The sequence below is a fragment of the Coregonus clupeaformis genome, chromosome 34 (assembly GCF_020615455.1).
Source record: "Coregonus clupeaformis isolate EN_2021a chromosome 34, ASM2061545v1, whole genome shotgun sequence".
In the NCBI taxonomy this organism is placed as follows: Eukaryota; Metazoa; Chordata; class Actinopteri; order Salmoniformes; family Salmonidae; genus Coregonus; species Coregonus clupeaformis.
In genome coordinates, this window is record NC_059225.1 from 8937192 (window position 1) to 8961122 (window position 23931).

A 23931-nucleotide genomic window follows, 5' to 3' on the forward strand; every position below is an offset into this window, starting at 1 on the left:
GTTACGTACCTCTCCAGGTTACGTACCTCTCCAGGTTACGTACCTCTCCAGGTTACGTACCTCTCCAGGTTACGTACCTCTCCAGGTTACGTACCTCTCCAGGTTACGTACCTCTCCAGGTTACGTACCTCTCCAGGTTACGTACCTCTCAGTACCTACCAACATCTTAAGCCAGCTCTTAGGGCCTATGTGTATGTCTTTGAGTATGTCTGCCTGTCTGTCTGCCTGCCTGTCTATCTGTCTCTCTCTCTGTCACTCTCTCTCTCTCTCTGCCTGTCTGTCTCTCTGTCTGCCTGTCTGTCTCTCTCTCTCTGCCTGTCTGTCTGTCTCTCTCGCTCTCTGTCTCTCTCTCTGTCACTCTCTCTCTCACTCTGCCTGTCTGTCTCTCTATCTGTACACCTGTCTGTCTCTCTGCCTGTCTGTCTCTCTCTCTCTGCCTGTCTGTCTGTCTGTCTCTCTCTCTCTGCCTGTCTGTCTGTCTGTCTCTCTCTCTCTCTGTCTCTCTCTCTGTCGCTCTCTCTCTCTCTGCCTGTCTGTCGCTCTCTGCCTGTCTGTCTGTCTCTCTCTCTGCCTGTCTGTCTCTCTCTCTGTCTCTCTCTCTGTCACTCTCTCTCTCTCTCTCTCTCTCTGTCTGTCTGTCTGTATGTCTGTCTGTCTGTCTGTCTGTCGCTCTCTGCCTGTCTGTATGTCTGCCTGTCTGTATGTCTGTCTGTCTGTATGTCGCTCTCTGCCTGTCTGTCTCTCTCTCTGCATGTCTGTCTGTTTCTCTCTCTGTTTCTCTGTCTGTCTGTCTGTCTGTCTGTCTGTCTGTCTGTCTGTCTGTCTGTCTGTTGCTCTCTGTCTGTCTGTCTGTCTGTCGCTCTCTGCCTGTCTGTATGTCTGTCTGTCTGTCTGTCTGTATGTCGCTCTCTGCCTGTCTGTCTCTCTCTCTGCATGTCTGTCTGTTTCTCTCTCTGTCTCTCTCTCTCTCTGTCTCTCTCTGTCTGTCTGTCTGTCTGTCTGTCTGTCTGTCTGTCTGTATATATCTCTGTCTGTCTGCCTATTGGGCATGCATGTATGGCATTTGTAAAAGTCAGTATGCACACTAGAGGGTGTGCCACGAAACCTGACTAGCCGATGCCATCTGTCAGCCCGGCCCATCCCCTCACCCCACTTATCCATCTGTCAGCCCGGCCCGTCCCCTCACCCCACTTATCCATCTGAATGTCTCATCATACCAGTGCCAGTATACCCAGCGGCAGCCAGCCCCTACCCCTCCTCCATACCTCATGCCCAGTTCAGTTGATGACTTCTGGGTTTTGGCTGAGGGCTTATGGGCTTAGGGCATCAGGCATACCCCCTGTGGGGTTCATCTCCCAGTCCAACCCCAACTCCACTCCTGTGTAGACTAGACTAGAGCATCCGCACCAATGGAACTTCTTTGCTAATGCCCTATCTTGTCCACTGAGGGGCGCTATAGCTAGAACTGTGGTTATCTCACTCCACTCACTGGGGGAAACCCCTGCTGGGAATACCTTACACCCTCAGTAGACCTCCGATGGTATAGAATACTGTATGTCATCATGTTTTGTCACTCAGCATTCTCCTAATACCCCAGGGGTCACATGGCTACAGCACAGCTGAGACCCAGTGTCACTCTACTGCACAGGAAGTGATCTGCACCATGTCCCACTAGCCTGTTTGTGTGAAAGAGTTGTAGGCTGCAAGCAGATCGAAAGCCTGAGGGTGAAAGATAAACTTTGCAGGCATCTGTTCACAATCCTGCCTCTGGAGTGATTCCAGACTCCAGAGCTTGCCTGTGTAGAGAATAATTCATTCAGAACGCAATATGGCAAAACTGATTTGATCTGTACGATAACTGAATGCATATTGCGTTCATGTTTACCCCTGAAAGACTCTCTTGCTAGTAGTGAGGGAAAAAAAAGTGTCCTGGCTGTTATGACTCAACAATGCAGCAAACCCCTCCCTCGTCAGAGACACTCTACCTCATGGGAAGAATAACTACCACAACAATTAGCAAACAAAACAAGTCATTAAGTATTAATGTATTACGTCTTAGTCATGGTTATGGTGAGGTGCCTTATGTTTCCCTATGTTACCGTTAGCCTAGCATGCTAGTTAGCGAGGGGAAGGGATGGGAACCCAGTGGAGCAGAAGTGCTGCAGTGACTCCCAGTACATGCCAAACGGCATCCTCCCGCTGCATTAGTCATGGAGCCAGTCATCTGGAACCTGTGGTGAGACTGTACGACACCCACACTCTGGTTCTGTACTTGGAGAGACCCACGACGGCTACCTTCCTGTTGCTGTTCCATCACAGGAACAGCTCTCCAGTGCATTGGGGGAACAGCTCTCCAGTGCATTGGGGGAACGGCTCTAAGTGCTGCTTTATTGTCTCTCGCCTCTGCTCTAACATTATTACGTCAGTCTTGTTGTGTGTGTTTGGTTGATTCATGTAAAATATGACTCTCAAGAGAGAAACTTTATTGGGCACTACAAAGAGATGCTCCGTTTAGAATTCCAGTATTCAAAGGCCAGAGAGACAACTGGGGCAAATTGGTCCAGCCTTACTGGGTAATCACTTCCTCTAAATCCCTTCCTCCTCCATTGCTCCATCCCTCCATTCCTTCTATACTCAGAACGAGCACAGCTTTACTGAGCAACTTGGCGGCACGGGGCTCTAGAATTTAACTAGCTACCTCATCATTTCAAACAGTCCAGGGAAAGAAACAATCCTGTATCAATCAAGATATGATTGACCTTAATGGATGGCTATACTGTACTTTATAAACTGGGTGATTCGAGCCCTGAATGCTGATTGGCTGACAGCCGTGGTATATCAGACCATATACCACGGGTATGACAAAATATACATTTTTACTGCTCTAATTATGTTGGTAACCAGTTTATAATAGCAATAAGGCACCTCTGGGTTTGTGATTTATGGCCAATATACCACGGCTAAGGGCTGTATCCAGGCACTCCGCATTGCGTCGTGGTATATTGGCCATATACCACACCCCCTCGGGCTTTATTGCTTAAATCAAACTCCACCTCTGATTTACTGCATGATGTTGTTCTAGAAATGTAGAAAGATATTTTGTGTTTCCTGTTGCTATAATAGCATCATAGCTGTGTTTATGTTTGTGTGTTGTACTGTGTGTTGTACCTGTGTTGTACTGTGTGTTGTACTGTGTGTTGTACCTGTGTTGTACTGTGTGTTGTACTGTGTTGTACTCTGTGTTGTACTGTGTGTTGTACTGTGTTGTACTCTGTGTTGTACTGTGTTGTAATGTGTGTTGTACTGTGTGTTGTACTGTGTGTTGTACTGTGTGTTGTACTGTGTGTTGTACTGTGTTGTACTCTGTGTTGTACTGTGTGTTGTACTGTGTTGTACTGTGTTGTACTGTGTTGTACTGTGTGTTGTACTGTGTTGTACTGTGTTGTAATGTGTTGTACTGTGTTGTACTCTGTGTTGTACTGTGTTGTACTGTGTGTTGTACTGTGTGTTGTACTGTGTTGTACTGTGTTGTACTGTGTGTTGTACTGTGTGTTGTACTGTGTTGTACTGTGTGTTGTACCTGTGTTGTACTGTGTTGTACTGTGTGTTGTACCTGTGTTGTACTGTGTTGTACTGTGTTGTACTGTGCCTGTTTCTGTGTGCTTTACCAATATCTGTGTTTATGTTTGTATTTCTTGCATTCAATCACCCACTCACTATGAAGTAAACACATCTTTCTCCTCCTCCTAAAATCCCATTCAGTACTCCAGCATGTCCCTAGGGTAACACTGAGTCTGTACTCCAACATGTCCCTAGGGTAACACTGAGTCAGTACTCCAGCATGTCCCTAGGGTAACACTGAGTCAGTACTCCAACATGTCCCTAGGGTAACACTGAGTCAGTACTCCAGCATGTCCCTAGGGTAACACTGAGTCAGTACTCCAACATGTCCCTAGGGTAACACTGAGTCAGTACTCCAGCATGTCCCTAGGGTAACACTGAGTCAGTACTCCAGCATGTCCCTAGGGTAACACTGAGTCAGTACTCCAACATGTCCCTAGGGTAACACTGAGTCTGTACTCCAACATGTCCCTAGGGTAACACTGAGTCAGTACTCCAGCATGTCCCTAGGGTAACACTGAGTCAGTACTCCAGCATGTCCCTAGGGTAACACTGAGTCAGTACTCCAACATGTCCCTAGGGTAACACTGAGTCAGTACTCCAACATGTCCCTAGGGTAACACTGAGTCAGTACTCCAACATGTCCCTAGGGTAACACTGAGTCAGTACTCCAACATGTCCCTAGGGTAACACTGAGTCAGTACTCCAACATGTCCCTAGGGTAACACTGAGTCAGTACTCCAGCATGTCCCTAGGGTAACACTGAGTCAGTACTCCAACATGTCCCTAGGGTAACACTGAGTCAGTACTCCAGCATGTCCCCTAGGGTAACACTGAGTCAGTACTCCAACATGTCCCTAGGGTAACACTGAGTCAGTACTCCAACATGTCCCTAGGGTAACACTGAGTCAGTACTCCAACATGTCCCTAGGGTAACACTGAGTCAGTACTCCAACATGTCCCTAGGGTAACACTGAGTCAGTACTCCAACATGTCCCTAGGGTAACACTGAGTCAGTACTCCAACATGTCCCTAGGGTAACACTGAGTCAGTACTCCAACATGTCCCTAGGGTAACACTGAGTCAGTACTCCAACATGTCCCTAGGGTAACACTGAGTCAGTACTCCAACATGTCCCTAGGGTAACACTGAGTCAGTACTCCAACATGTCCCTAGGGTAACACTGAGTCAGTACTCCAACATGTCCCTAGGGTAACACTGAGTCAGTACTCCAACATGTCCCTAGGGTAACACTGAGTCAGTACTCCAACATGTCCCTAGGGTAACACTGAGTCAGTACTCCAACATGTCCCTAGGGTAACACTGAGTCAGTACTCCAACATGTCCCTAGGGTAACACTGAGTCAGTACTCCAACATGTCCCTAGGGTAACACTGAGTCAGTACTCCAACATGTCCCTAGGGTAACACTGAGTCAGTACTCCAACATGTCCCTAGGGTAACACTGAGTCAGTACTCCAACATGTCCCTAGGGTAACACTGAGTCAGTACTCCAACATGTCCCTAGGGTAACACTGAGTCAGTACTCCAACATGTCCCTAGGGTAACACTGAGTCAGTACTCCAACATGTCCCTAGGGTAACACTGAGTCAGTACTCCAACATGTCCCTAGGGTAACACTGAGTCAGTACTCCAACATGTCCCTAGGGTAACACTGAGTCAGTACTCCAACATGTCCCTAGGGTAACACTGAGTCAGTACTCCAACATGTCCCTAGGGTAACACTGAGTCAGTACTCCAACATGTCCCTAGGGTAACACTGAGTCAGTACTCCAACATGTCCCTAGGGTAACACTGAGTCAGTACTCCAACATGTCCCTAGGGTAACACTGAGTCAGTACTCCAACATGTCCCTAGGGTAACACTGAGTCAGTACTCCAACATGTCCCTAGGGTAACACTGAGTCAGTACTCCAACATGTCCCTAGGGTAACACTGAGTCAGTACTCCAACATGTCCCTAGGGTAACACTGAGTCAGTACTCCAACATGTCCCTAGGGTAACACTGAGTCAGTACTCCAACATGTCCCTAGGGTAACACTGAGTCAGTACTCCAACATGTCCCTAGGGTAACACTGAGTCAGTACTCCAACATGTCCCTAGGGTAACACTGAGTCAGTACTCCAACATGTCCCTAGGGTAACACTGAGTCAGTACTCCAACATGTCCCTAGGGTAACACTGAGTCAGTACTCCAACATGTCCCTAGGGTAACACTGAGTCAGTACTCCAACATGTCCCTAGGGTAACACTGAGTCAGTACTCCAACATGTCCCTAGGGTAACACTGAGTCAGTACTCCAACATGTCCCTAGGGTAACACTGAGTCAGTACTCCAACATGTCCCTAGGGTAACACTGAGTCAGTACTCCAACATGTCCCTAGGGTAACACTGAGTCAGTACTCCAACATGTCCCTAGGGTAACACTGAGTCAGTACTCCAACATGTCCCTAGGGTAACACTGAGTCAGTACTCCAACATGTCCCTAGGGTAACACTGAGTCAGTACTCCAACATGTCCCTAGGGTAACACTGAGTCAGTACTCCAACATGTCCCTAGGGTAACACTGAGTCAGTACTCCAACATGTCCCTAGGGTAACACTGAGTCAGTACTCCAACATGTCCCTAGGGTAACACTGAGTCAGTACTCCAACATGTCCCTAGGGTAACACTGAGTCAGTACTCCAACATGTCCCTAGGGTAACACTGAGTCAGTACTCCAACATGTCCCTAGGGTAACACTGAGTCAGTACTCCAACATGTCCCTAGGGTAAGACTGAGTCACAGTATTACCATTCAATCCCTCCCTGTGACTATTCATTAACACAGGGGTACTGGGGCAACGGGCCAATTAGAATGCCTGAGGGATTTATACCCATGTTGCATTTTGAGTGTTCAGTGGCAAATGACAAATTGCAGCCCCTGTATAGAGCCAGTTCAGTTACGTTGAGTGGACCTGTCTACAGCTGCACATTATGACTGTTACTACTCTCAGTTCTTAGACTGCACTGTTGAACATGGTTTTGAGGCCTTTGAAGTTCACGCTTTTGTCTGGATGAGAAATGCATTGCGAGAGCGAGTGAAAGAGTGTGTATATTTGTGTTTTAAACTCTCTTCCCTCTTCACACACGAGGTGCCCAGGGCGATGGCTGGCCAGACGAGGCTTGCATTCCCACCGACCTGCCGTTCACCCCAAGCGTCTCCACAGTGATCAGTCGCCATGCCAGCCACCTGGCGGCCAGCCCCGAAGACCCCCCTGACAGTGGCTGGCCCCACCAAGAGGCCAAGGCCATGGGGGAGGAGAGGGAGAGCAACGAGAAAAACGACTGCAAACAACAGCAGAAGAAGAAGAAGAAGAGGAGGCCCCGAGACGAGGTGTGTGACAGGGGCCAACCGGAGGCTCAGGCTGAGAACACACTCCTGTCAGAGGGCCACCACAGGGTCTCCCCCTGCAAGGACAGGGACAGGATGGAGGGGGGCTGGGAGCAGGAAGAGCCAGGGAGACGTGGAGGCAGGGGAAAGAGGGGCAAGAGCAGGAAGAAGCTTCCAGAAGAGTGGGGGTTTACCGCCGAGCTCCCTGAGGGGGTGTTAGACCAACTAGTGCCCCCCATCGCCCAGCCCCTGGAGAACCCCTACTCTAGCATAGGTAACATGGGGCTGATCCCTGCCAGTGAGGACTTCTACCCAGACGAGGGCCTCTTCCCTCCATCTCTCACCCAGGATCTGCTCTCTCTCATGGCCCCCACCTCCCCTCCACCGGCCATGGGCTGTGATGTCCTGCCCACCCTCCCCGTCTCCATGCCCACCAGTCAGGGAGACTTTTCACCCAAAGGCACCTTCCCCATGGCCCCGCATCCTGGAGACCCATTCACCGCCAGCTACCAAGACCTGCTCATGGATACAGAGACCGCCAGCCTGGGCAATAACAAAGAGGCCTTCTCCCCAACTTTTTCCCTAGATTCCCCAGTTCATAAGTCAGGGGTCAAAGTGATGTTTGATCATGAGACCTCAATGCAGGATGTCCATATGAAAGATGCCATGAGTTTTAGCCCCACACACCAACCAGATTGTGGCCTATCACCATTGGAGAAGCCCAGTGAGCTCACAGCGACCGCACCCCCTTTCTCCCCCTCCGACAGCTCCTGGCTCATCCTCGACTCCCACTGCAACAACAACAACGACTCCTTTGAGTTCAGTGACATCACTCCAGGGCGCCCCCTACCTGTGGGCTTGGCCTTCGACACACCCAGCCCAGTCCCCCTCCACTCCCCCAAAACCATACCTGAATTCTACCCCAGCGGGGGCAAAGAGGCCAAATCCCCATCACAGAAGATACCCAAGAAGTCCCGCTCCTCTTCCTCCCCCTCTCTCACCAAAAGCCCCACCTCCCCAGGGTCCGGCCTGAACCCCGCCGCCAAGCCCTTCTTCCCCAGCTTCGCCGACCCCACGGAGCCCCTCACCGTGGTGGTGGCCCCCATGTCTGAAGGTTTGTTGCAGTGGCATGTGCTCTCCACTAGGGGAATTAGAGGAGTCGACCAATACCTTGCATGGGCATGTGGTTCTACGTCTGGGCTGGGACCGACCCAATAGCCCAGTCTAGACAGCCTGACTGACTAACACACGGGCTTTCCTGAAAAGATCTGTCCGAGGGGCGTGGTTTGGTTTTTTGGGGAGTTTCCTCTTACCCACAAGGCACTGCTGTGTCTGGGCAGTGCTGGAGTGTTCTCATTAACCCCGTGTGGTCCAGGGTGTGCTACTAACCACCACACACCTCACCACATGCAGTGTCACCAGTTTCACTGGCAATTTCTTTCATCACCAAACCTTTCACTCTCTCTCTCTGTCTTCCTTCCTGCTGCATCCAGGTGTCTCTTTTAACAGTCTAGTGTATTGGAGGTCCATGACTTCTTCATGTCTTCTTCTTCTCTCTATTGAATTAACATTGTTTTCCTCCTTGCTGTCTCTTCTTTAGCTAACATTTCTTCCAGAGAGGAGCCTCTAAACCGTTCTCTGTGGATGTTTTGTCCAATCCACTGCAATGCATGACCGCTCACTAACCAAAACATGTCTGAATGAATATACACTCAAATCGGATCACATGTTGATTGTCATTACCTACTTCTCTCGTTCCATGTCCTGCCGATTTGTGTGTCCCTTCTGCCTCCACAACGGCCGCCACAACAGGTGAGTCAGAAATCTACGTGGTCTTTATGTGCGTAGAATGTGGGAAATAGATTGTGTAAATTTTTTTTAATAGATTGTAGGAAAGTCTTGCGTTGCAATGCACCACAGTGACACAAACTCTGCGAGGCAGGGCTGAAAACAGGTGGCTTGAGGCTGAATCCAAGGATAAATCAATGTGATAAGTCTGTCAGGGGTTGCAGGTGCTGTCGCTGTGACTATGTCCAGGCCGGGCTAGATATATACTATATACAGCAGCAGGTGGGGGACACTAGGACAGGAAAGTGGAATACAGAATAGTATTGAGAGAGAGATTGTTTTAGGTACAGATGCTGCTGGAAGTGGTGTTGCAGGGCCAGTAGGAGGCACTCTTTCCTCTGGTCTAAAAAAAAAATATCCCAATGCCCCAGTGGGGACATTGCCCTGTGTAGGGTGCCGTCTTTCGGATGGAACGTTAAACAGGTGTCCTGACTCTCTGTGGTCACTAAAGATCCTATGACACTTATCGCAAGAGTAGGGGTGTTATACCCCGGTGTCCTGGCTAAATTCCCAATCTGGCCCTCATACCATCATGACCACCTAATCATCCCCAGCTTCCAATTGGCTCATTAATCCCCCCTCTCCCCTGTAATTATTCCCCAGGTTGTTGCTGTAAATGAGAATGTGTTCTCAATCAATTTACCTGGTAATTTTTTTTAAAACAAATAATCCAGATGTTGGCTAGCATCCCCTGGGTCTCCCAGGGTGTTCTGTGTGCTCTCTCCGAGGGCTGGGAGGGCTGAGTGAAGGTTAGCCGAACCCCCCACACAGAGTCGCCTACATAAGCTGCCATATTCAGACCCAGAGAGCTGAGAGGGGTGAGGACTAGTAATGCGTGGGTTGACTCCGCGGTGAGGGAGGGTTTAAGGTCATTCAATATTGTGTGGATGAAGGGGGGAGTGAATAAAGAGAAAACAATACCTTTAAAAAAATCCATCAATGTATCATTCTTGTGCAATTTATATCTATAGGCTACATTGAGGTTGTTCTTTCATTATTTCAGGCTGTCTGGCATTAGTGAGTAAGCCTGAGCTTAGGAGCCTGCTGTAGGCCTACACACGCCAAACAGCCTGTATGCCAATCGCCAAATGTCTTTGGGAATGGGCAGAAAAGTACTACGTCGATCCACAAGTTTATGTTGATCCACAGAGGCAAAAAGGACAATGTGGGAGTTTAATTGAATAAGAGAAAAGCTATGAAATGTAGAGTTGAAGATAAAGAGAAGGGAGGGCCAGAAAAGTCATGTTTGGGAAAGATTTGGTGAAGTGGTAAAAGAGGATTATGTGTGATGATTGTGAGGCGCTATAGAAATTCAACAGTCATAAGACGGGGACTTCAAATAGGCCTATGGCACGTCAAGGGAACTGTAGCCTACTGTGCAGATGGGTTAAATGAAATCTGAAATATGGACACTGACTGTAGATCAGTGGTGGGAAAAGTATCCAATTGTCATACTAAAAGTGAAAGTCACACAGTAAAATACTACTTGAGTAAAAGTGTAATACTTAAGTCTAATACTTAAGTGTCAAAAGTAAATGTAATTGCTAAAATATACTTAAGTATCAAAAGTAAAAGTATAAATCATTTCAAATTCCTTATATTAAGCAAACCAGACGGCACCATTTTCTTGTTTTTATTTATGGATAGCCAGGGGCACGCTCCAATACTTAGACATAATTTACAAATGAAGCAATTGTGTTTAGCTAGTCTGTCAGATTAGAGGCACTAGGGATGACCGGGGATGTTCTCTTGATAAGTGCGTCAATTGGACCATTTTCCTGTCCTGCTAAGCATTCAAAATGTTATGAGTACTTTTGTGTGTCAGGGAAAATGTATGGAGGAAAAATACAGAATTTTCTTTAGAAATGTAGTGAAGTAAAAGTTGACAAAAATATAAATAGTAAAGTAAAGTACAGATACCCATAAAAACTACTTAAGTAGTACTTTAAAGTATGTTCTACTTAAGTACTATACAACACTGCTGTAGGTCTAAAACCTCTCACATAGCCTTAATATTAACTCTTGCAGAATTCTTGCAGTAAAATGATACGCTAAATTTTGACTCGAGGACAGACGTGGATAAATATGATTTATTTCTTTCAGCATCTTGAGAGAATGTGAATGCGCAGTTAGATACCGTCTGTAGAGGTGCTATCTTTATCAGCACCATAAAAGCTGATAGTATTTCAATCACATAAAATATGTAAACAAGCCAAACTTAAATCTTATCAGAAACTGGACATTTTCACAGCTTTCTATTTGCTTATAACAGGTCATACTGATGTCATTCTGACATTTTGCACAGAAAATATTTCCAGTTGTTAGTTTTGCTATTGCATTTTCTCCCAGGTCCCTAAACGTCTTTTGCTCCGCGAAAGAAGCAGAGATGACAGAGAAAACTTAACTGATGTCAGCTACATTGAAGCATTCATTCTATCGATTTTAATATGACATTATTCTGGTGAGCAAGGGTTTATTTAGTCTTCTAGGTCAACATATAACAGAAGAGAAGCTGCATGTATCTAATTATAGACAAGTTGACTAACAAATAGCCTACCAACATGTCGGAAATTATAAGCAGAAACATATCTAAATCGTCAAAAAATATTTCCGCCGTCTCTGACTGTAGCCTACAGCGCATTTTCTATATTTGTGGATTAGGGTCGGGTGCAGGCCTCAGATTTTCACTTTATCACATATAGTTGGGCGGTTGCAGATGGGTTATTAGCAATTGCGGGTGAACAAACAGCTGACCCGCACACCACTAGTAAGTACCCTGTGCGCCCCCTCTAACCCCCCCTCTACCCCTCCCTCCCAGGCAACTTGCCCAGAATGCACTGCAGTCAGAATAGTATCATACAATAAGGGACAGAACTTTCAGCACACTTGACTCTCTCTGCAGTTTCATAATATTTATTCCATGTACATAATGAAGATACCGGAAATGTGTTTAAACACCTCTCCCGTTTACATTTTAGTCATTTAGCAGACGCTCTTATCCAGAGCGACTTACAGATAGTGAATACATTTTTTTTTTATACTGGCCCCCCGTGGGAATCAAACCCACAACCCTGGCGTTGCAAACGCCATGCTCTATCAACTGAGCTACATCCCTGCCGGCCATTCCCTCCCCTACCCTGGACGACGCTGTGTTAATTGTGTGCCGCCCATGAGTCTCCCGGTCGCGGCCGGCTGCGACAGAGCCTGGATTCGAACCAGGATCTCTAGTGACACAGTTAGCACTGCCTTAGACCACTGCGCCACTCAGGAGTTCTAGTGCAATTGAGCCAGTAAACGAAAGGTTGCTGGCTCGAATCCCCGAGCTGACAAGGTAAAAATCTGTCGTTCTGCCCCTGAGCAAGGCAGCCCTCCGCACGTCTCTGATTCAGAGGTGTTGGGTTAAATGCGGAGGACACATTTCAGTTGAATGCGTTCAGTTGTACAACTGACGAGGGATCCCCTTTACCTATCCATTCATCCGGTGGCGCCGACTGACATCAGACGAAGTACAAGACGCTCACAGGAGCAAGTGGTAAACAAACATTGCAGTCAGTTTTTTATCAGTATTTTACATTTACATTTTAGTCATTTAGCAGACGCTCTTATCCAGAGCGACTTACAGGAGCAATTAGGGTTAAGTGCCTTGCTTAAGGGCACATCGACAGATTTTTCACCTAGTCAGCTCGGGGATTAGAACCAGCGACCTTTCGGTTACTGGCACAACGCTCTTACCCACTAAGCTACCTGCCGCCCCGTCATGCCCCTCAAGATACAGCTGCCACATTCACAGCCAATTAGATGCATAACTCACAGCCAACCTTCACCATAAGATGCCTACTTCCCAAACGACACACATGTATTTATTTGTATATTTTGGCCTCAGGGTTCCTCTGTAATGAAGAGTTATGACAGTCGCGACACCTCCGATTCGCTTTGGAGAAATTGTCCGCCGAGTAGCTTGTGAAATATTTATGTTTATGCGGGCGCCACGGTGAGCTGCCGGGTATATAAATAGATCGTTGACATGCGGCGTTAAAGCGAAGGCTCAGCGGGAACCGCTGGGATTTAATGAAGAAGCGGACGGGGAGATTTACCGTCACATCACGCATCGTGTCCTATCTGTCGCATCGTCAATGGGCTCGGTGCAGACAGAGATTCATTGTGATGAGACGTGAGCCCGTTATTGACCTGTGGAGATAGATAGGGCAACAATGGAGTGTGTAAACGGACTATTAAACATTTTTTGATAAATGTCCCCAAAATAAAAAGTGCTTTATTTGGTCTGGCACCTTGAATCAGCCATCGCAGCCATCTACAAGGGTAACACAACATGGGGGGATGAAATAACAGACTTTTAAAAGTTGCGTTCTGTTCTTTGAGATGAATAGCTTGATTTGCGTTTGTGTGTTTTTGGGGGCAGACACAGCTGTCTCTGTTGCCCCTCTGTAATTTGTCCTCTTTGTCAGTGTGCCGGGGTGGAGCTGTGTCACTGAGGGTGCTATTTAGGACCTGTAGGAGACAGGGCCGCTGTGTCCCATCCCATCCCTCACCCAGCATGCTATTTCTCTGGGGATGAGCGGTGGGATGAGCCCAACAGCAGTCTGTGTGTGTCATATGTGTGTGTCATCAGTGCATGTCATCTGTGTGTGTCGTCCATAGAAATAAGAATGAATAGAACGGGCTTGGAAGCTCTAACCCTGGCAATTGACTGGTAAACTCATTGGTACACTCGCAATGGCTGCCTGGTATTATGATGCAATAATTTCCATGGTATTTTGGAATGTACTATCAACTGATGCTGAATTGCCATGGGAATGTAGAATGTTCATTGAAATGATGCTAACTGATGTGGCTCATGCGATGGAATGTATTTTTTGTAATGTCAGTTGAATTGACTCAACAAATCACAGTACAGATTGAAGGGTACACTTTCTGTTTTTACTTCCTGGCATGGGTACACTCAAAATGGCTGCCAGTCATGCCATCATTGACTTGAATGGAGAAGCCCTTTCTACTTATTCTTATATCTAGGGCTGGGAGATGTGGCCAAAATATCATATCATGGTATTCTTCAAACTTGATGGTATTTTATGTTTTTGAATAATAAAAGTTCTAAATTTTCTTTATGAGTAATGTGTGATCTTATGGCGGCAACACATACATTCTAAGTTATTTCAATGGGTCTTTCTCCATTCTAATTGTTTTATACTGTTAAATTCAACTTCAACCTAAAATAATTTCCTGCAATCATTTGAGATCATTTCCACACTGCCACGTAAGGCTGCACGATATGGCCAAAGGAAAAATAGTCTGGGTAGCCATGATTAGCTGTTCAGGAGTCTTATGGCTTGGAGGTAGAAGCTGTTGTGAAGTCTTTTGGACCTAGACTTGGAACTCCGGTACCGCTTGCCATGCGGTAGCAGGGAGAACAGTCTATGACTAGGGTGGCTGGAGTCTTTGACAATTTTGAGGGCCTTCCTCTGACACCGCCTAGTATAGAGGTCCTGGATGGCAGGAAGCTTGGCCCCAGTGATGTACTGGGCCGTACGCACTACCCTCTGTAGTGCCTTGCGGTTGGAGGCCGAGCAGTTGCCATACCAGGCGGTGATGCAACCAGTCAGGATGTTCTCAATGGTGCTGCTGTATAATTTTTTGAGGATCTGAGGACCTGACCTCCTCCCTATAGGCTGTCTCATCGTTGTCGGTGATCAGGCCTACCACTGTTGTGTCGTCGGCAAACTTAATGATGGTGTTGGAGTCGTGCCTGGCCTTGCAGTCATGGGTGAACAGGGAGTACAGGAGGGGACTGAGCACGCACCCCTGAGGGGCCCCCGTGTTGAGGATCAGTGTGGCAGATGTGTTGTTACCTACCCTTACCACCTGGGGGCGGCCCGTCAGGAAGTCCAGGATCCAGTTGCAGAGGGAGGTGTTTAGTCCCAGGATCCTTAGCTTAGTGATGAGCTTTGAGGGCACTATGGTGTTGAATGCTGAGCTGTAGTCAATGAATAGCATTCTCACGTAGGTGTTCCTCTTGTCCAGGTGGGAAAGGGCCGTGTGGAGTGCAATAGAGATTGCATCATCTGTGGATATGTTGGGGCGGTATGCAAATTGAAGTGGGTCTAGGGTTTCTGGGATAATGGTGTTGATGTGAGCCATGACCAGCCTTTCAAAGCACTTCATGGCTACAGACAGACGTCAGTGCTACGGGTCGGTAGTCATTTAGGCAGGTTATCTTAGTGTCCTTGGGCACGGGGACTATGGTGGTCTGCTTGAAACATGTTGGTATTACAGACTCAGTCAGGGACATGTTGAAAATGTCAGTGAAGACACTTGCCAGATGGTCAGCACATGCTCGGAGTACACGTCCTGGTAATCCGTCTGGCCCTGCGGCCTTGTGAATGTTGACCTGCTTAAAAGTCTTACTCACATCGGCTACAGAGAGCGTGATCACATAGTCATCCGGAACAGCTGGTGCTCTCATACATGCTTCATACATGCTCGTCTGGAAGTCTTGTGTCACTGGGCAGCTCGCGGCTGTGCTTCCCTTTGTAGTCTGTAATAGTTTTCAAGCCCTGCCACATCCGACGAGCGTCAGAGCCGGTGTAGTACGATTCAATCTTAGTCCTGTATTGACTCTTTGCCTGTTTGATGGTTCGTCGGAGGGCATAGCGGGATTTCTTATCATCGTCTGGGTTAGAGTCCCGCTCCTTGAAAGCGGCAGCTCTACCCTTTAGCTCAGTGCGGATGTTGCCTGTAATCCATGGCTTCTGGTTGGGGTATGTACGTACGGTCACTGTGGGGACGATATCATCGATGCACTTATAGATGAAGCCAGTGACTGATGTGGTGTACTCCTCAATGCTATCTGAAGAATCCTAGAACATGTTCCAGTCTGTGCTAGCAAAACAGTCTTGTAGCTTAGCATCTGCGTCATCTGACCACTTTTTCATTAACCGAGTCACTGGTGCTTCCTGCTTTAGTTTTTGCTTATAAGCAGGAATCAGTAGGATTGAGTTATGGTCAGATTTGCCAAATGGAGGGCGAGGGAGAGCTTTGTATGCGTCTCTGTGTGTGGAGTAAAGGTGGTCTAGAGTTTTTTTTCCTCTGGTTGCACATTTAACATGCTGGTAGAAATTAGGTAGAACGGATTTAAGTTTCCCTGCATTAAAGTCCCCGGCCACTGGGGGCCCTGCCTCTGGATGAGTGTTTTCCTGTTCACTTATGGCCTTATACAGCTCATTCAGTGCAATCTTAATGCCAGCATTGGTTTGTGGTGGTAAATAGACAGCTTTGAAAAATATAGATGAAAACTCTCTTGGTAAATAGTGTGGTCTACAGCTTATCATAAGATACTCTACCTCAGGTGAGCAAAACCTCAAGACTTCCTTAGTATTTGATTATGTGCACCATATTTGATATTGCCAACATATTCATGCTTCACCTATTCCTCTTTGATTTAGAAGATACTGTTGCACAAACAACATGCTGATTTAGGTCTATACCAGCACTGGTATCAGGCTGTATTAGCTAGCTATGTTTGCTCTGACTCAATACATGTATTAGCTAGCTAGCCAGCTAACTAGCGATTAGCATTAGCGGCTAACACGATTTAGCTCAAACTTGCTAAGAAAATACAAAATAGCTGTTTGCAGATGTAACACACACAAACTAATAGTGTAATTCTAGAACGTTTGTGGATTTATATTAAGAAGCAAAGTGGAAACAACATAGTTGTCATCAACATTTCTGCATGTGCTGCATTGTCTCGTGGTCAGGGTTGCCAGGTCCAGCTCAAATTTGTAGACAAATTACCCCTCAAAACCCTCCCATAAGGCCTGTAAACTAGCCCAAAGAATATTTGCGCAGCAAGAGAGGAGTTGCCACAATTATCCAATAAACCCTTTTTCCATAACGCTATTGAGCGAATTAAGAAGGAAAATCAACGTCGTTTTCCAATGCTTTGTCGCCATTATATCAGTTTTAGCGCGTTCATATGTTTTTTGGAAATAGGTGTCTACCTACAACTGGTAAAAAGTTGTCAAGACGTGCGCGTGTGATGCTCTGTCTCCGTGACTCTCACGTGACCCCTCCCACACTCATTCACTCAGTAACAGCCTGCACACCGCCTGATAGTCAGCAGCAGTAGGTCACAGTGAAATCTACTTATTTTTATTTATTTTTGGTGTATTATTTCTTTCAGATAAATGCCATGGTGGCCGCGGTGCAATTTAGAAGTAGCCCAAAAACCCGCAACTCGCGAGCAATACATTTTCACCTGCGACATCGTTTTCAAAGTAGCCCAGGAAAACCGCAAACATGGCAACACGGTTCCTGGTTAAGCAACAACAAATGCGCTCCTTGAGTGACAGGGGGCGGGGCTAGGTCTGGAAAGCGGCATGGAGAGAGAGCTGAGAGGGATGACTGAAGTAGCGTGTAAACTATAAAAATGGACGTTACACACAGCGTATCACATTTAACAAACCATTCAAATACAGTAGAAACCCAAACCGGTCTGTGCATCAATACCGGTATATAGTAAAATGTGGGATACCGCCCAGCCATACTTATTTCTATGTTATCGTCTGTGTACGTGTGTTCTGTGTCTGATGTTTTGCTCACTACGCATATGAGTGGAAAAGTGCTCCGTTAGTTCAGGGCAAAGATTTGCAAGTCCAGAGCAGTCCCCTGTGTGTTGTTATGTGTGTTTAGATGGAGGTAGTCTGACCTTGTTCCCCCTCATCACCTGTTTGGTAGTCTGACCTTGTTCCCCCTCATCACCTTTCTGGTAGGCAGAGGGGTGAAGAACACATTAGATCAGAGGTGTGAGGGTGATACGGAATACCCCCAGGACCTAATTGTACATCAAGACACATATCTCTATTCTACATGTTTTCATTACTAACGTTGTGATTCTCAAAAAACATATAGTACTTTATCCTTTTGGTTTGAAATGCCTTAGCTGGTTTTTGATACATAACAAAATGACGATTGTATCTCACTCAACTGGCTTTTGTAGATACAATTTGGTTCATTTGGCTATACTGAAAGTGCAAGGTTTTTCTTTCCAATCACCTATTATAACACTGCTAAGGATGGGTTGATGCCCAATTTTCCACATTTTGTTGTTTCATCCTGAATTTAAAATGTATTCAATTGAGATTTTGTGTCACTGGCCTACATACAATACCCCATAATGTAAATTTACAAATTAATTAAAAATGAAAAGCTGAAATGTCTTGAGTCAATAAGTATTAAATCCCTTTGTTATGGAAAGCCTAAATAAGTTCAGGAGTAAAAATGTGCTTAACAAGTCACATAATAAGTTGCATGGACTCACTCTGTGTGCAATAATAATAGTGTTTTCTCTACCCCACACATATAATTATATGTAAGATCCCTCAGTCGAGCAGTGAATTTCAAACACAGATTCAACATTACATTTACATTTTTAGTCATTTAGCAGACACTCTTCTCCAGAGCGACTTACAGGAGCAATTAGGGTTAAGTGCCTTGCTCAAGGGCACATCGACAGATTTTTCACCTAGTCAGCTCCACAAAGACCAGGGGGCTTTTCCAATGCCTCGCAAAAAAGGGCACCTATTGGTAGATAAAAAAATAAAAAGCAGACATTGAATATCCCTTTGAGCATGGTAAAGTTATTCATTACACTTTGGATGGTGTATCAATACACCCAGTCACTACAAAGATACAAGCGTCCTTCTTAACTCAGTTGCCGGAGAGGAAGGAAACCGCTCAGGGATTTTACAATGAGGCCAATGGTGACTTTAAAACAGTTACACGGTTTAATGGCTGTGATAGGAGAAAACTGAGGATGGATCAACAACATTGTAGTTACTCCACAATACTAACCTAAATGACATAGTGAAAATATTCCAAAACATGCATCCTGTTTGCAATAAGGCACTAAAGTAAAACTCCCAAAAATTTGGCAAATAAATTAACTTTATGTCCTGGATACAAAGTGTTATGTTTGGGGCAAATCCAACACAACACATCACTGAGTACCATATTTTCAAGCATGATGGTGGCTGCATCATGTTATGGGTATGCTTGTCATTGACAAGGACTAGGGACTTTTTTAGGATAAAAGAAATGGAATTGAGCTAAGCACAAGCAAAATCCTAGAGGAAAACCTGGTTCAGTCGTCTTTCCAACAGACACTGGGAGACAAATTCAGCTTTCAGCACGACAATAACCAAGATGACATTGAATATTCCTGAGTGGCCTAATTAGAGTTTTGTCTTAAATCGGCTTGAAAATCTATGGCAAGACTTAAAAATGGCTGTCTAGCAATGCCCAACTGTGATGAGGTGTGAATGACGGAGTCAGGCGCAGGAGGTAAAACACAGAAATCCAGAGTTTATTCAGTGTACATGAATAAAGCGCAGCAAGCGTCAAAACGAAACATCCACCTTGGCTACATACAAGGAAAGAGTAGCTCACAATGAACAATCACTCACAAAGGACAAGGGGGCAGGGGGAACACTTATACACAGACTAATGAGGGAATGAGTACCAGGTGTGTGTGATTGACAAGACAAGACAAGACAAATGGAGTGATGATAAATGGAGCGGTAGTGGCTAGTAAACCGATGACGACGAACGCCAAAACCTGCCCGAGCAAGGAGGAGGGGCAGCCTCGGCTGAATTCGTGACACCAACAACCAACTTGACAGAGCTTGAATAATATTTTTAAGAATAATGGGTAAATGTTGTACAATCCAGGTGTGCAAATCTCTTAGAGACTTACCCAGAAAGATTTACAGCTGTAATCGCTCCTAAAGGTGAGTCTAACATGTATTGACTCAGGGGTGTGAATATTTATGTACATTTTGATATTTTCCGCGACTAGCTGATGTGGTGTGTTGATGAGAGCGAGGCGCTCCGGTGTGGGCTCAGGGCCTGTGGTTATGAACAGGGCTTCTAACACAGCCCCCGTAGAGACAGACAAACCTATCCACAGCAGGGCTGCTCTGCTGTCCACTGGCCCTCAGCAGCATTGCAAAGCACAGAGAGCGACAGGAACTAAAGGCTTTGATTTCTCTCTTCCTCTGAGAGAGTGTGTGTGTGTGTGTGTGTGTGTGTTTTTGTCTGTCTGATGTGTTCTTGAGCTCCCCACTGTCTGAAGGGAATTTAGTCTCCACACTCCAACACAGTGTGGCAGACAGTTGTTGCTTTCCGTGAACTAGACAATGATGTGTGAATAATGAAATCCCTGTGGGCTTACATTGGCTATCTACATTTTACATTTTAGTCATTTAGCAGACACTCTTATCCAGAGCGACTTATAGTTAGTGAGAGCATACATTTTTCATACTGGCCCCCCGTGGGAATCGAACCCACAACACTGGCGTTGCAAGTGCCATGCTCTACCAACTGAGCTACAGGAGGGCCTAAGGCTTTAAAAAGCAACATGAAAGTGTTTATGAATTGCAGACTAATAGACACATGGTAGACTTGAATTAATTTGGATTGATGGAATATTGTACAACTGTAAGAAAAATATGAATGTAGTGAAAATGATAGGAAAGGTCAGATTGCTGACAGTTCCAATGGTAGACAGTTCCAATGGTAGACAGTTCCAGTTACAGTGGGAGACAGTTCCAGTGTTAGACTGTTACAGTGTTAGACAGTTACAGTTACAGTGGTAGACAGTTACAGTGGTAGACAGTTACAGTGGTAGACAGTTACAGTTACAGTGGTAGACAGTTACAGTGGTAGACAGTTACAGTTACAGTGGTAGACAGTTACAGTTACAGTGGTTTACAGTTACAGTGGTAGACAGTTACAGTGGTAGACAGTTACAGTGGTAGACAGTTACAGTGGTAGACAGTTACAGTTACAGTGGTAGACAGTTACAGTTACAGTGGTAGACAGTTACAGTGGTAGACAGTTACAGTGGTAGACAGTTACAGTGGTAGACAGTTACAGTTACAGTGGTAGACAGTTACAGTTACAGTGGTTTACAGTTACAGTGGTAGACAGTTACAGTGGTAGACAGTTACAGTGGTAGACAGTTACAGTTACAGTGGTAGACAGTTACAGTTACAGTGGTAGACAGTTACAGTGGTAGACAGTTACAGTTACAGTGGTAGACAGTTACAGTGGTTTACAGTTACAGTGGTAGACAGTTACAGTGGTAGACAGTTACAGTGGTAGACAGTTACAGTTACAGTGGTAGACAGTTACAGTTACAGTGGTAGACAGTTACAGTTACAGTGGTAGACAGTTACAGTGGTAGACAGTTACAGTTACAGTGGTAGACAGTTACAGTTACAGTGGTTTACAGTTACAGTGGTAGACAGTTACAGTTACAGTGGTAGACAGTTACAGTTACAGTGGTAGACAGTTACAGTGGTAGACAGTTACAGTGGTAGACAGTTACAGTTACAGTGGTAGACAGTTACAGTGGTAGACAGTTACCGTTACAGTGGTAGACAGTTACAGTTACAGTGGTAGACAGTTACAGTGGTAGACAGTTACAGTTACAGTGGTAGACAGTTACAGTTACAGTGGTAGACAGTTACAGTGGTAGACAGTTACAGTGGTAGACAGTTACAGTTACAGTGGTAGACAGTTACAGTGGTAGACAGTTACAGTTACAGTGGTAGACAGTTACAGTGGTAGACAGTTACAGTGGTAGACAGTTACAGTGGTAGACAGTTACAGTGGTAGGCAGTTACAGTGGTAGACAGTTACAGTGGTAGACAGTTACAGTTACAGTGGTAGACAGTTACAGTTACAGTGGTAGACAGTTACAGTTACAGTGGTAGACAGTTACCGTTACAGTGGTAGACAGTTACAGTGGTAGACAGTTACAGTTACAGTGGTAGACAGTTACAGTTACAGTGGTTTACAGTTACAGTGGTAGACAGTTACAGTGGTAGACAGTTACAGTGGTAGACAGTTACAGTGGTAGACAGTTACAGTTACAGTGGTAGACAGTTACAGTTACAGTGGTAGACAGTTACAGTGGTAGACAGTTACAGTGGTAGACAGTTACAGTGGTAGACAGTTACAGTTACAGTGGTAGACAGTTACAGTGGTAGACAGTTACAGTTACAGTGGTAGACAGTTACGGTAGACAGTTACAGTTACAGTGGTAGACAGTTACAGTTACAGTGGTAGACAGTTACAGTTACAGTGGTAGACAGTTACAGTGGTAGACAGTTACAGTGGTAGACAGTTACAGTTACAGTGGTAGACAGTTACAGTGGTAGACAGTTACAGTTACAGTGGTAGACAGTTACAGTGGTAGACAGTTACAGTGGTAGACAGTTACAGTGGTAGGCAGTTACAGTGGTAGACAGTTACAGTGGTAGACAGTTACAGTTACAGTGATAGACAGTTACAGTTACAGTGGTAGACAGTTACCGTTACAGTGGTAGACAGTTACAGTGGTAGACAGTTACAGTTACAGTGATAGACAGTTACAGTTACAGTGGTAGACAGTTACCGTTACAGTGGTAGACAGTTACCGTTACAGTGGTAGACAGTTACCGTTACAGTGGTAGACAGTTACCGTTACAGTGGTAGACAGTTCCAGTAATAGATTGTTACAGTGGTAGACAGTTACAGTGGTAGACAGTTACAGTGGTAGGCAGTTACAGTTACAGTGGTAGACAGTTACAGTGGTAGACAGTTACAGTGGTAGGCAGTTACAGTGGTTTACAGTTACAGTGGTAGACAGTTACAGTGGTAGACAGTTACAGTTACAGTGGTAGACAGTTACAGTGGTAGACAGTTACAGTGGTAGACAGTTACAGTGGTAGACAGTTACAGTTACAGTGGTAGACAGTTCTAGATGTGCCTTTGGGGAGGGGGGAGGGTCTGGCTAGTTGCCATGGTGACTGAGCAGCAGTTTATGTTGCCATGGGGATGGCGACTGATGCTTATAAAGTAGGCTGAGGCTAAAAGCTCTTTATCAGTGACACTCACACCCAAACACACACACACACACACGCACCAACTCACAGAAACATCTCACTTACTAACTCACAAACAGGCCACAGCACAAATACATGCATGTTTAAATATGTCATTTTTTCACATGCAACCTCATTGGAGGGAAACTGATAACATACACAGAAACAACAAAGCAAAAAGGCGGTCACTGTAGCTATATTACAGCACCAGCCAATCTGTATCAGTCTCTCTTAATTATACAAAACATGTAAATGAAGCAGCCCTAAGCATGTTTCCGTTTCTATAACGGGCTCTGGAATCGGGTGATTTCCAAAACCGGCGTGCAGCTGTCTGCATGGGGAATGAGGACGGGAGCGGTCTGCTGTCAAATAATAATGATAATATAATATCTACCCAGACAGGGCAAAGGAGAGCAGCAGATACGCTATTCCACCCTTCCACTCGCTCCCCTGACACAGACCTGACATGACGGAATCAAAATGTCTACATTGGAGCATCCAAACTTGGGGCTGACACCGTTCGATTTACGGGAGACATTCTAGGATTCATTTTAGATTCCATGAACTGGAACAACCCAACAGTGTGTTACTTTGAGCTGTCCTGGTAGCAGTGTTTTACTTTGAGCTGTCCTGTTACCAGTGTTTTACTTTGAGCTGTCCTGGTAGCAGTGTTTTACTTTGAGCTGTCCTGGTACCAGTGTTTTACTTTGAGCTGTCCTGGTAGCAGTGTTTTACTTTGAGCTGTCCTGGTAGCAGTGTTTTACTTTGAGCTGTCCTGGTAGCAGTGTTTTACTTTGAGCTGTCCTGGTACCAGTGTTTTACTTTGAGCTGTCCTGGGACCAGTTTCTTCTCATTGCAAGAAATTGCTCGTTCTCGACCTGACGTACTGTATTTTAATGTTGAATAGAGCTGAGGTAGTGCTGGTTAAAGGAGAAATGAGTTACTAGCTGCCCTGGTTTTCTTCTTAGTGCAATGTTTCCCAGTATATACTCCTCCTCTCTCGTCCGCTGTATTTAAATGGCAGTGGTCTTACCATGGTGCTGGATAAAGGAGAAATTATTGAGAAATGTCTCATCACTTTAGGGTTAAAGGTTTGACAACCACATGCTGGCACTAAATGGCACACC

General features: G+C 45.7%; 1 protein-coding gene across 1 annotated transcript in view; it reads left to right on the forward strand.

Annotated features, from left to right (window-relative positions):
• The window catches only part of LOC121549440 (microtubule-associated protein 4), a 140884-nt gene that overhangs the window by 63027 nt on the left and 53926 nt on the right, over window positions 1–23931 (forward strand). The window contains exon 6 of the mRNA XM_041861248.2: window positions 6772–8124. Coding sequence (XP_041717182.2) covers window positions 6772–8124 — 1353 coding nt within the window. The remainder of the gene's footprint in view (window positions 1–6771; window positions 8125–23931) is intronic.